Below are 19,817 nucleotides of genomic sequence, written 5' to 3'. Positions count from 1 at the left end.
GGTGTTGTCACTCTGGAAACATCTTGCATACATGCTTTTTTTTTTTTTTTTGTGATATATCTTTTTTTTCCAGACTGAAATTGTGGGGAAGAAAGGGAAGGAGATGTTAAATAGAAAATGATTAGAAAACGTTAAGATAGTAGAGGAGGAAAAAGTATTAACTGTATTGGTTTGTTTCTGTGAGCAGTGGTACTGTGTTCAGTTTTGGGCCCCTCGCTACAAGAAGGACATGGAGGTGCTCAAGAGAGTCCAGAGAAGGGCGACGAAGCTGGTGAGGGGCCTGGAGAACAAGTCCTACGAGGAGCGGCTGAGGGAGCTGGGCTTGTTCAGCCTGGAGAAGAGGAGGCTCAGGGGCGACCTTATCGCTCTTTATAACTACATTAAAGGAGGCTGTAGCGAGGTGGGGTTGCTCTGTTCTCCCCCGCGCCTGGTGACAGGCGTGAGTGGCCCTGAGGCAGCGCGATGAAGGCAGTCATGGTGCCTCCCCCCGGCCGCCCCGTCACGGCCGCCATTTCTCGCCGCAGCCCCGGCGGCGGCCTCCGGCCGGCAGGGGCCGCCCGCGCCCCCTCCGCCGCCCCCGCTGCGTGCCCAGGAGCGGCCGGCGGCCGGCAGGGCAGGTAGCGAGGGGGCTGCGGTGGGGCCTGGGGGGGGAAAGGGGCCGTGTCCGTCGGTCAGGGGGATGGAGGGGGACCGGCGGTGTCCGTCGGTCTGTCCGGGGAGGGATCCGCCCGGGTGGGCGCCGGGCGGTGGGGAGGGGACGCTGGGGTGGCAGGGGAATGGAGGGGCGGTGTGAGGGAGCCGGGGATGTGAGGGGAGAGCTCGCTGCTCCCTGCAGGTACCTGAAGGGAAGGGGTGGGGAGCTGGGGTCGGGCTCTTCTCACAGGTAACCAGTGACAGGACTAGAGGGAATGGCCTCAGGTTGTGCCAGGGGAGGTTCAGGTTGGAAATGAGGAGACATTTCTGTCAGAAGGAGCAGCCAGGCACTGGGATGGGTTGCCCAGGGAGGTGGTGGAGTCACCGTCCCTGGGGGTGCTCAAGGAGAGGTTGGACGTGGTGCTTGGGGACATGGTTCAGTGGTGACACTGGTGGTAGGGGGTGGTTGGACCAGGAGATCTTGAAGGTCTCTTCCAACCCCAATGATCCTATGATAAATTAAATCAAAAGGTAACATACTTCTGCCAGAAGTTTTTTTTGTTAGCCAGCCTCAGATTGCCTTCGATGAAGTAATTACTGTTTTTAAGGGAAATTAAGTAGTTGTCTTTGTTTGTTTGTTTGTTTTCTAGACAGCAGTAAAGTTTTTGATCAGCTGCTACACAGGAAATTGTGCTGAAAAGATAGGGATAACTCCAGAATTAAAGAGAGGATGAGGAACTAACTAGAGACAACTCGTGGTGAGTAACATTGAGAAGAAAACCATCGAGTCTGGGTATAAAAGGAGATTATAAAATTAGTTATTTGAAGATCCATCTTGAGATTAGTCTTGTTAAATACTTAATAAAGACGTTGATGTAACAATTAAAACCTAAATTTGGTAGTGATGAACAAGCTGGGAGGCACTGGCAATATAGAAGAGGGTAACTGCTATACAGGAAAAAATGGATGATCTTAGGGACTAGAGGATGAAATAAGCATAATAATAACTTAAATAAAATGCAGTAATTTAAAGGACAAGGTTTTGCAGTTGCAAACACAATATACAGAGAAATTCTTATTTTAAAGCAACACAAATCCAAAATATGTATTGGGTAGTGTCAAAATATGTGATTGTGGAAAAAAGCGAATGCAGACCTGTGGTGAAGGGGAAAAAGAAGTTACTGTTATCTGTGAACAAAATGCTAGAATGTTTCATACACTGCTAAATGTTTTCACGTGAACAGGTGAAGTGGAACAGGTAAAGATAAGCCTAAGACAGGCAGGAAAATGAAGAGTCTATATTGAAAGAAATATTTGGCCTCTTTATCTTTGCAGAACAGAGGCCTTTTTTGCTTTCTGTTGAAACATCAAGGTAAACGTGGTAAAGGGAATAAATTGAGCTTAAGAATGGTGTTGATACGTGAATAATTTAACATAGATTGTACGATGAATAATATGTGAGTATTTCTAGCTATCGGAGCACTGATGTTCAGGAGCATCCTTCCCAAAGATCAAGGAGGAGCAAGAACCCAACAAGTATTTTAGCTGGAAAGTGACTGGTTTGTAAAAGTAATTGGTTTTGCTTGCTGCAGGAGGGGGCTAAGCTTAGTGTTATCTGTAGGCATTAGGTCTGTTTTTCATCTTTGTTTTGTTTATAAAATATTTTATTAACAAGGACTTGTTAAATGTGATTTTTAGAAGAAATATTTCTACTAATGTTTGCATTCTGTCTAGTAGAATTGACAGTCAGAAAATGAGATGGGCTGATTGCCCTCTTTGAGTTCTGAAGATGGTATCGAAGAGTAAGCTGGGATGAGTCAAAACCTGAAGCATGGTGTCTGCATCTGCTGTCTTCCTTCCCGAGGAGCAATAGGTTTTCTCTCAGCAGGTTTTGGTATCCTACATGTTAGAGTTGCCTCATCAGCAAGAGAGAGGGATTCCAAGTGATGCCTTAAGCTGGCTGCTGCATTCCAGCTGTTGGTTGTCTCCCCCATGGTCTCGCTTGTGCTCTGCTGCCAGATGTGTCGGTTCATGTGGACATAAAGTATTTCAGAGGGCGTTTCTCTATACACTTCTTATGAAATACAGGATCCCAGATGCAGTCAGCTTTGTGTGAGACCATTCATAGTGTGCCATCAGTGTAGGTGACCAGCTGACAAGCGTGCCTTGAGTGCAACCAAACTGCAGTTGTTGGTAATTATTTGTCATTTACTGACATTCTGCTGCCATTTATGTCAAATACCACAAATGCTGAAATGCTCAAGTTTGCTTTACTGTTTAACGATGATGCTCACTAAGCGTTTCAGGTTGGTTTTCATTTGTTTTACCATTTAAAGGTAATGTTTTCTAAGTAGGTGGGGAACAAGTTTTACTCTGATCTCATGCAGTACCTCATAGAAGCCATATGTGTACTGTAGGGCTTAGTCATTTGAAATATTATCAGCAGAGTAAAAGACAGAAATGCCACTTGGAAAAGTAGCGTAGCTGTATAATTAAAACCAGAATCTTAAGTGGAACAGAGCTGTGGAAACACCAGCTCGACACATTTCTCCCATCCAGTTAACACAGCTACATCACTAGAATTTTACAACATAAAGGAATAAATGTTTTAATGTGCGTTGATGGTATCATATTCCCCAGCGTGCTCAAGACCTCGTACAGCATCAGATCAGCATAATGCGTGGGGATAAAGGGCAGCCACAGGCTTCAGGAAAGGCTTCTGGTTTCTTGTTTTCCCATGGGTGGTCTAGAATGCTTGCTTTACTTCTTCACCAGAGAAGTGCAGAGAGAGATGTATGCCCATCCTTGCTGTGCCCTCATTTGTTAGGGGATGGTTTTGCCTGAGAGCAGACACATTTTTAGAGGTTTGATCTGTTTAAGGCTAGTTAGCTTCTGCTGTGGAGTACTGAGTGGCGTTGGAGATGCAGGTGATGGGCTTTGTATGTTACTGGGGTTTTCAGGAAGCATTAAAAAAAATATCAGAAACTTTTAAGGATAGTAGTCACTTAGAGCACAAAAAAAAAGTCTCTTTATGTGCAGAAATGGTTGGGTTGAAAAGTTAAAGAGGAAAAAATAAATCCCCAAAGCAAGGAGGGGGGCAAAAGGGGGACACATGAGCTTCAGTGTGCATAAAGGTAAGGTGATGGCTTGAGTAGAATAATCTGAACTGTGTTTACGTGTTGCTGAACTCAAGACCAAAGTGGCAGCTGCCACTCAAGAAAAAGCTTCTTGGAGAAGTCTCTTCCCAAGAGGCTTCTCTGGTTGCCGCTGTTGAAATCAGAGTGCTGAGTGGGCATTTTTATGAACTTAGGATCAGTCTTTTCAGTGGAAGGGGTTTAGTTCTGCGGGGTTCTGTTCTGGGTTCTAAACTTGGCGTAGAAAAGGCAGTGAGCAACAAGGTGATAGTGTTTGCTGATGACAGGAGCAGTAAAGATAAGGTCAGCTGTAAAAAACTGCAGATTGACCTTGTAAAACTCAGTAAGCAGACAATATCAGAGCACAGGAAATCCAGTGCAGGTATGCAGAGCGATTCAAATAGGTAGGGTAAAAAGATTCCTGAGCCCTCTGTGAAATCGTGGGCTTTCAGTAACGAGCAATGTTTTGTAATTATGGCAAATGGTTCCATTAAAATGTACCCATAGATAATGCAGACAGAAAGGTAAATCAAACAGTAACTGTTATTGGGAAAAATGTAAAAACAAAAACAAAAATCTTTTTGTGTGGTTGTGTTAATCTGTGATTCAGATAAACCTCAAAGACTGTGTGCAGTTCCACAGCCTCCGTCCCTCATCTCAGAAAGTACATAGTAAAAAGTCATACTGCATTGATGGAGATGTAGAATATGTGGAACAAATAAATATATCAGTTAACAATTTAGCTTTTGATAAACTGTTTTTTTGATTTACTGTGTGAATATGAAAATTCGAAGCAGAAATATCTGTATCCAGAGACATAGCAAGAGTTACGTATCTGACAGCAACTTGGCTTGTCACTGGTATTAGTTGTTGATACAAAAGCGTAAACTGTAGTGAACAAGGAGCACAACAGAGTATTTTAGAAGGAGATTCCAATAATCTGTTATATATAAATGATGTACAAAGTTAGGAGACTTCTGCTCTTTAACGTGACCTGCTTCTGTTCACTAGCCATTCAGATGGATTTGATGATGCATGTGTTACAAAGGTCATGTCCTCGAAGGTTACATATTGCTAATACACACAGGATAAATAAAATAATTTTATTTTATAAGAAATAAAATAAGAGAATATAGACAATATAGTAATAAGTGGTTTAGTGGCAGCTTCTCGATTGTCAATTTGCTTTGTTGCTGGAATAAAGCTGATGAAGCTGTGGCTTCTGGCAATTCCTGCTGGAGGCGGGAGGTTTCCCATTTTAGTGAACTTGTCAAACCTGCCATTGTCAGAGTTATCGTGTGTCTTTGTAAGGACTTTTTTCTTCTTCACGGAACAGGCATAAATGCAGGAAAAAAAAAATTATCTTCAGAAATCAAGATTTATACTGAAGTCCTCATTTCGGTAATATAAGATCAGTGCTAAACAAAGATTTGCTGTGTGACACAGGAACAACAGTTTGGATTTCAGAATTAATTTTTATCAAGTTTTCAGGCCTTCCATCATTTCTCTTCAATCTCTCTCTCTTCAGAAGCCACCTGGACTTGGTCCTGGGCAAGCAGCTCTGGGTGTCCCTGCTTGCGCAGAGGGACTGACCAGGTGGCCTCCAGAGGTCCCTGCCAGCCTCAACTTCTCTGTGATTCTGTTTTTCCTTCTCAGGTGATCAGAAAACGCCATAAAATCTAGAAAAACTAGTCTGCGTGGGTCTAGAGTTATCATCTCGTTTACTTCAGTCGAAGAGGAATCTGTCGGTCCACATGGTGGCAGTATTCTTCTAGATAAAAGTGGTGCTCGCACATCTGCAGCTTGCAGCTAGTCCACTTGTTAACGGTGTCTTGGTGCTCACTCAGAGCTGCTTTCTGTTCCAGAAGACTCTTTCAAGATCTGCAACAAATATAAACTTTGGTGTGAGTGGAACAAATTCTCTCTAGTTTGTTTAAAAAAATTAAGAAAAAACTGCGATGAATTTTAAGATTTTCTTGATTGACCTACATTAGCACCCCACGTTCCCAGCAGAACCAAAGAAGGGATTTGGATAAAGGTTTTTGGAGAAGTTGATAATTATGACCAATGTGAGGGATTCAGTGACTTCCTATAAAAGCAGGTGTATCCACACCGACCACGAGGATCAAGGAAATACTGAAGTTGCTTTATTGATTCACCTGAGGTGGTTGTGGGGTGTTAGAGTTATAGCATATCTCTTTCTAACTACTATGAATTTCCTTTCCACCCAAATAGTTCTTCCACAGAAGATAAAAAGAAAAAAATGAGCAAGGTTCAGAAATACTTAACTGTGCATTTGATAGGAGTGCACTGAGACGTGTAATGCAATTGAACTGCCAGTTGAGTCCAGAAAGGAAAAGACATCTGTGAATCTGCTTGTCGATAAAGGTATTTGGAAAGAACGAGCTCTTCCCTATCGCTCCCTTATTCCGTGTGCATCGATACACAATGACTGTTCTGTGTTATCGGGGGAGGCGTTTTACAGCCCTGAATTGGCAATTGAGCTCCTGTTTATTTTTTATCTCTTAATGTTGACGTACTGTACAATGACGAGCAAAGTTCTCGGGTTTTAATGCCATTATCTACTGATCTGTACAAAAGTGATAATTCTGTTATTTTTTCCATTCTTCTCTTGCATCTCCACGTGCCCTGGCTAGAAAGAGAAAAAGGAGAGGTAGGTCTTAAGAGCCTGCTGTGATACCTGAAGTGTAGGAACTACTGAAAAAATAACCAAAGAAGGGAAAATGTCACATCATGCTGTACTGTTCTGCTCTGCTGCTTTTTGCAGCAGATCCCTGTTAGTGGAGAAATAAAACTCTAACCCACTTGGACTGAACAGCTGAAGATTTTTAGGAGAAGATACAGAGCTGTTGGTGGAGCTCTGTGTAGATAGTGGTGGCCTTTCCTAAAAAATGATGGTGATTGATCAGATGATTTTTTTTACTATTTTACTTTTTATGTTTTTTTACATTTATTCAGTTAAGTGACTTGTGTCTTAGCCTCCATGTAAAACAGGTGTGCACGAAAGCTTAGCAAGGATTTTCTCCCCCAGCCTACCCAGAAAAGGAGTCAGAACAATATTGTTGAGCTTACAGTTCACCAGGATACATGAGCAGTTCAGAGGAGCAAGGTAGTCAGTTTTGTTGTTGTTACAATTAAATAATATATTTTAAAAAATGTTACCATGTATCCCCAAGAACAGTTTGTGTAATTTTTAAGGTTACTGTTCTATTTGAGGGGAAACTGCCCTCAGAGAGTGGGGGCTGACAGTTGAAGCAAAGCACTCGAGCATTCGTGGTGAATGGAGCCAAGTCCAGTTGGAGGCCAGTCACTAGTGGCGTCCCCCAGGGCTCGGTGCTGAGGCCGGTCCTCTTTAATATCTTCATCGATGATCTGGACGAGGGCATCGAGTGCACCCTCAGTAAGTTCGCAGATGACACCAAGTTAGGTGCGTGTGTCGATCTGCTTGAGGGTAGGAAAGCTCTGCAGGAGGATCTGGATAGGCTGCACCGATGGGCTGAGGTCAACTGCATGAAGTTCAACAAGGCCAAGTGCCGGGTCCTGCACCTGGGGCGCAATAACCCCAAGCAGAGCTACAGGCTGGGAGAGGAATGGTTGGAGAGCTGCCAGGCAGAGAAGGACCTGGGAGTGATGGTGGACAGTCGGCTGAATATGAGCCAGCAGTGTGCTCAGGTGGCCAAGAAGGCCAACGGCATCCTGGCTTGTATCAGGAACAGCGTGACCAGCAGGGCTAGGGAGGTGATCGTCCCCCTGTACTCAGCTCTGGTGAGGCCGCACCTCGAGTACTGTGTTCAGTTTTGGGCCCCTCGCTACAAGAAGGACATGGAGGTGCTTGAGCGGGTGCAGAGAAGGGCGACGAAGCTGGTGAGGGGCCTGGAGAACAAGTCCTACGAGGAGCGGCTGAGGGAGCTGGGCTTGTTCAGCCTGGAGAAGAGGAGGCTCAGGGGCGACCTTATCGCTCTTTATAGGTACCTCAAGGGAGGCTGTAGCGAGGTGGGGGTTGGCCTGTTCTCCCACGTGCCTGGTGACAGGACGAGGGGGAATGGGCTTAAGTTGAGCCAGGGGAGTTTTAGGCTAGATGTTAGGAAGAACTTCTTCACTGAAAGGGTTGTGAGGCACTGGAACAGGCTGCCCAGGGAAGTGGTGGAGTCACCATCCTTGGAAGTCTTCAAAAGACATTTAGATGTAGAGCTTAGGGATATGGTTTAGTGGAGGGCTGTTAGCGTTAGGTTGGAGGTTGGACTCGATGACCTTGAGGTCTCATCCAACCTAGAAAAAAAAATTCTGAGCTGGGCCCTTTCTCGTTCATATAAAAACGAGAGGAAGAGCTCAGCGAGCCACTGCCACTTTGTAATGTATTACAAAAAGAGGAAGCTGCCTGCCATCAGGGAGCTGGCAATGCAGGTTGCGTGCTGTGTTTTGCTGGGGGAGGTGGGTTTGGTCCCTGATTTTGTTTTAGGTTTCCATTTATTGTTGGTGGCAGTTCCTCTGGAGGAAATCTGGCTGATGTTTGGGTTCTAGATGTCAACGTGTCTCCCAATATGGGGAAGTCTCAGCTGTTGTGTGATCTGATGGTGTGCCATCGATCCGAGGCGTTCATTAAGAACAGCGAGCCTCGTGTCAGTTTTTCTGAACGTTCTTGGAAATTCTGTCGTTTTGCAGAGCTGGTAAATCATGGAGCAGTGCCTGTGTGAGGAACTGCAGCTCACCAAGCCCACCAATATTTCTGTGGTGGAGAGACTCCAGTACCATTAGTGAATCTGTCTCATAAGCAATCTGGCTCCTTTTCCTGGAGCTCTTTGGCGACTGTTGAACTCGGTGAGAAGGCAGAGGCAAAACCACGCATTCAGTGTAAAATAAAACCATGCACGGTTAGTGCAAATTGAGGGGTAGCTTAAGCAGTAACAAAACTCACATCTCGCTCTAGGTTTTGAATTCTTCAAGATGACTCCTGGCTTTGGCTTCCACAGGTTTGAGCACGTTAGACAATGTGTGTACCACAGCTCTAGGAGGTAGACAGCTGACTTCTAATAGATAAAAGTGGATTATTATCACTTAATACAAGCATTCCTGTTGAAAACAGAACAGTTTGGTTTTCTCAGGCTGTACCAAACAGCATGTATCACTGAAGAACTGGCTTACTGCAAAATGTCTAAAATCATTAATAAAATTATACGGTGCTTGGGCAACATCCATTTTGGGTAAATTAAGGGAAAATGTATTCTTATATTACACTTTCCTAGCAGAAATTCCTCTTGCTTGGGAGAACATACTTGATTTTTTTCTCCAAGCTAATTTGCTGTCACAGTGACAAGTTATTAACAGTGAAACTTTTTTTTTTTTTTTTCCTAAGAGTGCAATGTAAAAGATCAGTTTTTCTGAAACTTTTCTGAAGGTAGCACTGTGTTTTTAGGAGCAGTCCTTTACTGAGCCAAATTAATTGAACTCCAGCAGCAGTAATTTGTAGGGCTATTTGGGCCGCTCCTTTTGCAATGCTTTAGTGTCTCCTTACCGAGTAACGTGAGGCCCTTTGTGACATTAGTGCCTGATGGGAGGTGCACCAGCTCCTGGAAGGATGCAGGCTTCTTTCTGCCTCACCTTCAGAAGCAATGTGAAGAGAACGGATGGGATGCTTTGGATTTTTTTTTTTTTTTAAATACACTTAATTAGGTATTCATTGCAATAAGAACGTTTTTATACATACTGGGGATTTAAATGTAATCAGTTTGCTCATTCAGAAATTTCTAATTAAGTCGACTGTTGTAAATTTTTTTCTGAGCCTTGTTAGGAAATTTTGCAAAATCAGATTACATTTGAGGCAGGACTACATTTATTTGGGGACTGGCATTTTAAAGACGGTGCAGTTCATCTTCGTGTGCAGCTCCTATCTGGCATGTATTAGGCAGCCATGTGTAAAACAGAATCATGTGTGTGCAAAAACCTTTTTTAATCACAAAGCTGAATCGACCCAGATGGAACCGATTCCTTGTGAATGCGTTTGTTTAGTCCACAGCCTTCAAGCATTGGGAAGGAGGATTTGTTGTTGTTTTATAATTCTTTACTAAGGTTTTGTTTTAGTCTTGTGCACTTCAGTGATGAATTCTAGAACATTTCAGTGATGATAAATTCCGAATTGGAAATATTTTCAGTTAAACCTCATGATACCTGTTAATCTTCCTGCTTCCTCTCCCGAGAAGACAAGGTGGTGGAGGTTTTGTTCTGCTGCCGTTAGCTGCTGTTTCGTCACCCTTGTATGAGAAGTGACAGGAAATTCTGCAGGGCTTTACCAGGCCCACACATCTGGTACGAAAACATAAACCGAAGTTTACATTTACCAGAGCATCCCATCAAGTTTCTCAAATAGCATGCTTTGCTTCCAGGCTAATATTCTGCTGTTGATTTATGCTAGGCCTTTTTTTTTTTTTTTTTTTTTTATTAAGCAGGATTAAGCACTCAAATACCACTTCATAAGCAAGCCGTGGTCTTTTTTATCAAGTACAAGGAGGGCTTTATGCTGTTACTATGCTCGAGCGTCGGAGGTTTTGAAGTTATTTATGGTTTTGCTGCTTTAGGGGAGATTAACTGCAGAACGTAAAGGTGTCAGTCACATCATACAAAAATTGGGCCTGATTTTTTCCTCAGCAAGGACTGGACTATCGGAGTTGAAGAAGCACTCTCATGTCATTTATGATTTGGGTAGAAAGTGGGCGAGAAAATTGAACTTGCTGCCAAGTGGGAAGCCTAGCTTTGCAACAGCCAAGGTTTTGTAACATACTCGTTGAAGATACAGGTATGTTGGCCCTTCTTTCTCTGTAGGATTGTAAGAAATCTGTGTGTGTCTGAAATAACACTCTTCTTGCATGAAATGTTTTATGCTGTGCTGGTGAGCTTTTGCTATTGGAGATGGTTGTGGGAAAGGGTGCTTGGGCCAGCGATACACCACCGCATGCTCAAAAACACCCTTAGAGCCTAGGGGAATGTGCTCTGTCTAAAATCATTCCTTATACAGATACCAGGACGTAGAAGTTAATTCCCATCTCTTCTGTGTCCAAGACAGGAAAAAAAAAGTTGTGCATTCCTGCACAGGGAAACTGGGCAGTGCTGATACATGGAGCAGAGTTTGTCCAGATAGGAAATACAAGCTATTAAAGTTTAAATATAAATTATTAACCCCTGCCAGCCCCAAAGCTGTTAATCAGGCCAGTTGTATAAACATGAAATGACTCCTGTAGGTGCTCTGATCTTGAGTTTGATCTAACACGTGGGGGAAGAGCTGTAAAATCCAGGCTTTATAAACTGTAAAAGAAAATAAAAGAGAGGTTTTAAATCGAATTCTCTGGCTGCTGGCCATGTTTCCGTTCTCGTAGCTGAATGAGTGCGCTGGTGTAGAAGGAGACCTTATATAGATGAGAAAATGTAAATCTGCATATAGCGGCCTTGTAAGAGGCTCGTACTGCTAGCCAGAACACAGCTGCACCCTTCACCCAAAATGCCAGCCTTGGTCAAGTGGGAAATCGTTTTTCATGCGAAATTTCATCTTCTGCTCAAAGGTTATCTAGTAAAATTGCTCTTCCTTCCTGTCACTTGAACTGTGTGGTGGCTTTATGGAGATTCCTTTGAAGGGTTTTCACTAGCTTATATGTGTTTGTTTTTTTTTTTTTTTCTTAGAGGCAACGTGAAGCTTTGCTGCCCAGCCTCCTAGATGTTTTCATTTTTTCTTACTGTTGCCTCGTGCACGATGTTCCCATCCTCTTGCATAGTCATTCCTTTTTGTTTTCCTTACTGTTTTCAAGTCATCTTTTCTGTGTCCCATAAATCCACAGCGTTGTCATACCCTCGTTATTTGAATCATCCTTAAAATAGTGTTCTGCAAAACCTAAGTCATGTTTCATAAAATGTCAATAAATCCATTCTGAAACGACATCCATCTTCCTGATATAGAAAAGGAATTAATCTTTTATGTAATATTAATCCAGAGAAACTGCATTTGTGCTTCTCTGTGGTGGGGTTTTTGAAAGCTGGTTCGTCTCCCTTCTTTCAGTTCAGATCTCCAGTGTTTTATACTTTTAATATCAATTCTACCACCTGCCATCTCTTCCTAGGTGAAAGTTACTCACCTGGCTTGCATTTGTGGTAGTGATCTTATCACTTCTCTGTAATAAGTCTGTGCTACTGTTTCCAGAGGTGGGAGGATGAGTAAAAAGAGCTCTTCCCATATTACCAGACAGGAGTGCAGCACGTGAAATTAATAGGTAGGACAGGAAGATTTCAGTCAGTTCAAAAGCGAGTTTGTGTTCTTGTTCAGAAACCTGAGAAATCTTCTAAATGAATTTTTAAAGTTTAAAACGTATTTGTTTGCCTGGCTTCCCCGACACTTTCCCCGCTTGTTCTTGCAGGTTTGTCATCTGCTCCAGAGAGAATCAGAACCATGTCCTACGTTTTCGTCAACGACTCATCCCAGACAAACGTGCCGCTGCTGCAGGCTTGCATCGATGGAGATTTTAACTATTCCAAACGCCTGCTGGAGAGTGGGTTTGACCCAAATATTCGTGACAGCCGGGGCCGGACTGGCCTTCACCTTGCTGCAGCCAGAGGAAACGTAGACATCTGTCAACTCCTGCACAAATTCGGGGCTGACCTGCTAGCCACCGATTATCAGGGTAACACAGCCCTGCACCTGTGTGGGCACGTGGACACCATCCAGTTCCTGGTTTCTAATGGACTTAAAATTGATATTTGGTAAGTCGCTTTTCTCTTCTTTTTTTTTTAAACAGCATATATTTTATAATATGTGTTCTGTTCCCAAAGCACTGTGTACAAAACTGCTGTGGCTGCGATGCTCTATGCAGTGCAATTCAATTTTTTTTTGGAAGATATCACTTAATGAAGACACAAAATAAAAAGGCAGGCAAACAATGAGAGGCCATTCCTGCTGGCCAAGCGAAGCAAATAAAAATAGCAGCTGCTGGTGTGGGCTGCTGTGTCTAATTCTGACTCAGTGATGACATTGCTATCCTGGTTTGGCCAGACAGCCAGGTGTGGGTGGTTGGCACCAAAGAAGAAAATCGCATCGACTGCTTGAAAAGAATTTTCTCCGCCGCAGTTCTATTGTTTCAACTGTTGCACTGTATACGACAAAGAAAATACAGTGGATGTGTACCAGTTCATTCCCATACCCCTTGGTGACAATGCTTCCTTTCAGTGGTTTCAAACCCTCAAAATGTGTGACTCAACCCTCCTTTTAAATATTGTTCTTTTTAAATATTGTATTTTCTTGCCTTCTGGCTTCCAGCAGCTGGCGGATGCCGGTGCTCAGATGCAAGCTCTCCAGCTACAAAACAGCGAGCTGTTTTGCTGCACTAACTGAATTATTTTGTTTGTGGAACTTTCTGCATATTTACAGGGCATGCAAAAAAGTTTGTGAAACTTCAGAACCTTTGAGTTTTTTTTTTTTTATCTGTTCCCTTTTCACTTGTCCCTCATTAGTGCTTTCAGCTAGTTATTGGCAGACCAGATTCTTCATGGGTTGTGTTTTGTTTGTTTTTTTTTCTTGCTTCGAGCAACTCTGGTGAAAATCCCTAGTCTGAATGCAGCTCTGGTCCTAGTCAGTATTTAAAAGAAGCAGAGGGACCATCTGTATTTTATTTCATTTTTGCTTCATGTCCTCATACCCACATGGAAAAAGGAGCTATGAAGAAACAGATTGCACAATTCCTTCTTGAAATCAAGCTTAATCTCCAGCATTGCCATAAATCCATGCTTTTTGTTACAATACCCAGGGTTTGCAATTAAATTAGAGTACTAGGAATTTTGATTTTATTTGGAGGAAAAGGAGTTGTGCTATTTCAAACCTAAATATACCAATACTCTTCTATAGTCAATTATGGTATCACTTTTATAGATGGAAATGACAGAAAATAGTTCTGGGTAGTGAATTTTACACTTTGTGTTATGTGATCTTGCTACAAAATTCATGTTTTAAGATTTTCTTTTCTTCTCGTGCCCATTCGTGGCATTACTTTAGCAATCACCAAGGTGCAACACCGCTTGTCCTTGCAAAACGAAGGGGTGTAAATAAAGATGTAATTAGACTGCTGGAATCTTTAGAGGAGCAAGAGGTGAAGGGATTCAACAGAGGAGCTCACTCGAAGCTGGAAACGATGCAGACTGCTGAAAGTGAAAGGTATTTACAAAACAGAGAATTATTGGAAATGATGTATGTGTATAATATATCTTTACTAATGTGCTTATTGCTCTGAGATTTTTATGATTCAGCTTGCTTGCTTGTTCCTCAGAGCAGGTAATACCAAATTTGTCCTGGTATTATCAAATCAAATCTTAGAATTTAGCAAAATCTCTTTAGATAGGTCAAATGTAAGGGGAAATAAAGGACTTTTTCTAATCGAAATTCTCATTTTATGGTGGATTTTTTTTTTAAATAACTCTGTTACAGACAAAAAAAACATATATTCTGCCATTTATCGTGAAGTCAAGGGGAAAATGGGGTGAAATGTGAAATGTCAGTATCACACACTGGCCTAACATGCTTTCAGTAAGATGGTCTGGTGCGAGGTGTCCCTGCCCATGGCAGGGGGGTGGAACCAGGTGGGTTTTAAGGTCCCTTCCCACCTAACCCATTCTGTGATTTGGATGTGACAGAGTGCCTTGCTAGTTTCAGAGGAGACTGATTCTCTCACAGAAACCCTTGAATTGCCAGTGAACACGACAGAACATTGAGCTTAAACATGCAGCAGTACTCTCCAGTACTGCTTTTTTCATATATCTGAAAGAAGATAGCAATGTTGTTTTGAATACTTGCTCTCATGCTGAATTTATTTAAATTTATGGTTTTTAATACTGTCTAGTAATGGTGATGAATTACAACCACTGGGGTTTTATATCAGAAAAAACACGGAGTTCTGTCTCATTGGGTTTGTTCCATTTGCGTCAAAACGTGCGTAGCCTTCACTGCAGGGGAAAATAAAGCTATCTGAACGGGGTTGTTATCTAAGTGGAGCAAACAGAAGAGTTGAAACCAACAAATTTACAGAAATCATGCAAAATACTCCCTGAGAGCAGAGTGGAAGATCTTTCCCACTCATCAGGTCACCCCGCTCGTCAGAGAGACTGCTTTGAGCCCTGAAACACAAAACTTAATAGTGTGCAAAGTCCGTTTATGTGAAGTATTGGATGTTCTGCAGATTCTTTCTAACTTCCTAAATTTTGCTGAAAGCTGTTTGTGACACAGGCTGCCACCCCAATACACACGGACTGAAGCTCAGCCCCATGAAAATGACCCTTTTTGATAGTGTCCCTTTAATGAAGGGAGCTTCCTTTCTGTTATTTGACCTTCGTAAATGTTACATTGTTTAGCTTGGCAAGGAAGTCAGCAATGCTCCTTGGGGAGAGGCACACAGACATATAAACAGTGCGCTACCCAGCTTGTTTGTGAACATGTTTAAAATGTCTGAAATATATTATATTTAGCATAACAAACAACAGATGCCTACAGCAGCACAAGCAAGTGAGCTTGTGGCTGTTTGCTCTGTAAATAAATAATGCCTTTGGAGCAGTTGTCTTTTCAGACCTCCACAGTTTCACTCCTCCCCCTTTGTATTTTTTTTTTTCTTCCACGTTTTAGCTAAATTTCGTTAAGATGAATGACTTCTGACCTCTCTCCCCAATCTTTGCATTGTATATGACCCCATGGAAAATAAATACTCTTCCTGAAAACCGTCAGCTTCCCTTTTGAAGAGCGGTGTCTGATTTAAGGTTTCTGCTTCTTATCTCACACGGTTGCTGCAGATCTGGAAGCAGAGGCCCAAAGTAGGTTCCCAAATGGGATTTATTTTCTCTGCCAGGAGGCAGAGCTCTCCCCCTGTGGCCCAGCAGAGGTGACCTGTCCCTCTGCACAGCCCAGCGTGCCCACAAGTGCAGCCAAAGGTGAATTTCCACGTTGTGTTGGGAACAGGAGCAGCCACCTGCCCTACGTGGCACAAGCTCTTCTGTAGGACGCATCCCTGCAGCACCATTTCTCAAGGAGATGTAATTTGTCATAAGGAAAATATCTTGAATATCATTGCTTTTAATTGGGCTGCTATACAAAATACCAAAGCGTTTTCTCTCTACCCTTTTCTATTTAATGAGCAAGCATGTGACCTTTTCACTTAAATCACGTTGCACCTTTATTTAACCTTACTGTGGTTACGTATTAACTAGTTAGTGCTTAATGAGTGAGTAGTGCTGTTTTCACCAGTGGCTGTCTTCTGTTGAACCCTTTGTTTTGCTTGGGAAATCAGAATGTGCAAGGAAGATGACTAAGTCCTGCAGCTATGGACAAGCTAAAATAGCTTTAGAGCAAAGTAAATATTTTAAAAGCAAAAAAGGCAAGCTGTTTAACAGGCAATTTCTGAAATTTTCTGCCCATGATGCTGCAATACTTCAGTAAGCTAGGGGAGTTCAGGCTAATTACTCATCTATGCCCATGCTTCTTAAGAAGAGAAAAGATGTGGCATGACATTTTTCTGTGGTGCAAGCTTAGAAGAGAGATTCATAACTGAGACCTTTTTCTGCTAACTCATTTGTCAATTGTCACCAAAACCAATAGCATTTATGCAATTAGTTTTGATTTGCAAATTGGTTTTCCCTGCAATGTTTTCTTCTCATATTGCTGGAGGAGATGCCTAGGAATCTGGTAACTGAAAGCAATTAGAAGGGGGGGAAAAATGTTTTTCTTTTCTGCTTACCTTCTGCTTTGACATCACCGGGTGTGCAGGCAACATCACCGGGTGTGCAGGCAGTTTCACCATTTCCTCTCCGTGCTTGTCAGAGCATGATCCTGTAAACACTGGTGTGTGCAGTCTCACTCAAGCGAGAAGTAGTGGGGCTGTGCAGATGGCTAAAAATCTGCATAACTGAAATCAAGTGATGAGAATGCTTTCCTGTTCTTACTGAGGTCTCTCATACACCAACAGAGGGATAGTTTCCTACTATAAACCCCTCGTGAAACCAGCGAGATAGAGAGGAGGATAGAAGGAGCCACGCAGTGTTTGAGGCAACTTGCATTTTTTTTTTCTAACGGTGCTTCATGGTCAATCTATCATTCTAATTTTTCTCACTTGAAAGTGAGAGTTTCACTCCCTAATTTATATAAAATTTAATATAAAAAAAAATGTCTGACAATTTAAGGGGCCTGAAGGATTGAGAGTGGCATGCTAAGGCAGCAGAGCAGCTGCTGAGTGCCACGTGGCAAAAAAACTACAGCGATGCTGATTTAGCTCAACAATCAGAAAGTTTGATTTTTTTTTTTTAATGTAAATGGATTGTTTTCTCTATTTTTAAGCTAGAGAAGAGGCCTCTAACAAAGAAATGCAGGAGAGCAATAAAGATCTCCACGTAGTTCAGGATCTAAATTATACCGGTCGTAGTTTCCATTTTGTTCGGCAGAGTTTACTTTTAAATTGCAATTTGTTTTTATTAACGAGAGCTGTGCCCCTTGAGGTTTTAGCTCACGCTCCATTAAATTTTACAAAGCCGTGCTGAGCAGGAGTTCCACTGACTGACTTCTGAAGGCTCCTAGGTGGCAAGGCTGCAAGCTCAGAGCAGTTGTACAGATACAAGTAGCACTCTCCTTACACCAGTTAATAAACCATCCTTTCAATTAACTTCAGTTTAGAGTTAGGAGCCTTTTCCTGATCTGCTTTTGTCTTGATTTAGCCGAGGCAATGCGGTAAATCTGCAGGTGGGTTTAGTTTTTAATTTAGAGTGTTTCAGTTGCTCAGAGTAGGATTACTGTCATACTTAAAGGTGAATTCTTTTGCTCTGATGTATTTTTAACTTTAATCCTTTGTAGTGCGATGGAAAGCCATTCCCTCCTTAATCCAAACCTACAGCAAGGGGAAGGAGTTCTTTCCAGTTTCCGCACGACATGGCAAGAGTTCGTGGAAGACCTGGGCTTCTGGAGGGTGCTGCTCCTGATCATTGTCATTGCCCTGCTGTCTCTTGGAATAGCATACTACGTTAGCGGGGTGCTTCCTTTTGTAGAAAATCAGCCTGAACTGGTGCACTGAAGCAAATGAAAAGGAGCGCACTGCTCTTTTCCCTGTTGTCGTCTCATTTTGAACATCTCGGAGTTTTTCTCTCGGTGCAGGCAGTGGCAGCTGTGCATACGGTTTTCCTTTTATACTTAGCATTAACCCCTTTGGAAGAGGAATTAATTCATTTCAAGTAAAACACTAAATTCGAAAGCATTCCTAACCTACCTCTGACTTAACTTGCAAGCAAGATGTAGAGGTAATCCTCTCTGTTGATAAAATACTACGATTAGAAAGGGTCTTTCATAATGCATATTAAATTCCGGAGCATGAAAAATGTAACCTAACACAGAACCAAGTTTGATTTGTAATCCATATGAAGAGAGGTAAATCTCTTCTTGCGTAATCTTGCGTGTGCTGGAGTTGAAAGAAAAATGCTCTTAAAGGTCCCCTAGAAATCGGAATAAAATAATAATGCATTCTGATATATAGACAGTAATAAGCTCTGTGTTTGTAGTTCTTTCAGTGCTTCCCCCTTGTTCCATATCTGCTCGTTTATAAGAAAAAGAATGAGAAATAGTTCAAACCTTATTACATCTTTAATGTATAGCTCACTCCTTTATTTATTAGGTTAGCATAGTGTTTCTTCCCCAGATTAAATTGATGTTGTTAATATCTGTCTGAAGTAATTTTAGTAGAACAAAGCTGGTTGTAGTGCTTTGGAAGTAAAATTGTTTCAGCCTCTAGGGTGAAAATTTTGCCTTTTTGCTGGAATATTACTAAGCAAACCTTTATTTGTAAGGGTGGATACAAAGTGATGTTGGTGTTCTGCTCTGTATATGCTAATTCTGTAAGACCACTGTATTTGTGAAATGTGTCATGAAGGATAACCCTTTTTCCTCCACAAGGACCACATTGCACCATAAAATTGAATCATTTTCACATTTGTGGAAAGGACCTGATTGACTGGAATTCCTTTCTAGAATTACTTTCTATTTCAGTTGTTTTCAGACATCACTTACACGTTTATAAAGTACTTTGAGTATGCAGAAGAAAAATATTTAAAACGTTTATATTTAGGAATATTGTATGAAATGAGATCCTATCCCATTCTGTACTTAAGCTGTGAAATCCTGTGTTTATAAGTAACCTAGGGACATGAAACACTCTTTCATGAAGGCTAGGATGGATGGTAATACACAGTAGTTGCAGGTTTTTCAAAGAAAGCAGATTCTCTCCTTCCAGGCTGATTAGCTATCTAACTCCCTTGGTTGCCATTGCATTGAAAATCCCCCTGGATTTGAATTCTGCAAAACTAATGATTTTTTTTTTAACCTAACCACTCCAAAATTGTTGCTAAATAGCATCAAACATTTATAAAGTTATAACTGCAATAAGTTTTGCTAGAATTAATTACATCTCTCTGTTCTGCTACCATGTACGTTTTTCTTTCTTGTGCATGGGTTTGAGTGAAGAGGATTGTTGTCTGCTTTGCTGTGTAACAGGGGCTTCACTAACGTGGGCCCCATTCTAAATTGCATCTGAATAATTCTTGATCTCATTTCTTTAGCGAGACATTAATGAAACAATACTTCCCTAGCAGCTGGGAAGCCTCTTAAAATAAACAACAACAAAACAGAGCGTACTCTTCTTCTGAATATTTCAATTATTGTACATATGTTTGTGAACAGAAATAAAAACTCATATCTAAAATGCAGTTACTTTTCTGGATAAGTACACTTCTGTTCTGATACTCTGTATCCTGAATAATTGCTGTCTTTCAATATGTATTCTTTGTGTAATTTGTAATTGTATTCTCAGTATGGGTGAATGCCAGAAATAAATACATGTAGTAAATATGTTTTGGTTTATCATTACATTACGTTGTAATCCTATTTTACTGAGGATTTTTTGATGGTTTGCACTGATAATAAGCATTTCAGAAGCAGGGAGGTTCTGCCCCAGAGAAATGGAAGCACACTATTGGCCTGAATGA

General features: G+C 41.8%; 1 protein-coding gene across 2 annotated transcripts; it reads left to right on the top strand.

The window, feature by feature from the left end:
• The first annotated feature begins 571 nt into the window (after positions 1-571).
• On the top strand, positions 572-19,674 carry ANKRD46 (ankyrin repeat domain 46). Of its 2 annotated transcripts, XM_082754307.1 has the most exons (6): positions 575-617; positions 1,284-1,391; positions 10,431-10,578; positions 12,185-12,527; positions 13,813-13,971; positions 17,641-19,674. In XM_082754307.1, the coding sequence occupies exons 4-6, from the start codon at positions 12,217-12,219 to the stop codon at positions 17,855-17,857; spliced, it is 687 nt and encodes a 228-aa protein (XP_082610433.1). In that variant the 5' UTR covers positions 575-617; positions 1,284-1,391; positions 10,431-10,578; positions 12,185-12,216; the 3' UTR covers positions 17,858-19,674. The 2 variants fall into 2 exon arrangements, with proteins under 2 accessions (XP_082610432.1, XP_082610433.1); XM_082754306.1 differs by lacking the exon at positions 10,431-10,578 and having other exon boundaries at positions 572-617.
• The last annotated feature ends 143 nt before the right edge of the window (positions 19,675-19,817 follow it).

The sequence above is a fragment of the Aythya marila genome, assembly GCF_965140915.1.
Source record: "Aythya marila genome assembly, chromosome: 2".
Taxonomy (NCBI): Eukaryota; Metazoa; Chordata; class Aves; order Anseriformes; family Anatidae; genus Aythya; species Aythya marila.
Note: the sequence above shows the minus strand (reverse complement) of the source record. Positions and strands in the feature narration are given on the sequence as shown.

Excerpts from the sequence above, each read along its gene's own strand:
- ANKRD46 (XM_082754306.1), top strand. The coding sequence starts at position 12,217 with ATGTCCTACGTTTTCGTCAACGACTCATCCCAGACAAACGTGCCGCTG. Across the intron at positions 12,528-13,812 it reads GGACTTAAAATTGATATTTG|CAATCACCAAGGTGCAACAC; the intron begins GTAAGTCGCTTT and ends GCATTACTTTAG. Across the intron at positions 13,972-17,640 it reads CAGACTGCTGAAAGTGAAAG|TGCGATGGAAAGCCATTCCC; the intron begins GTATTTACAAAA and ends AATCCTTTGTAG.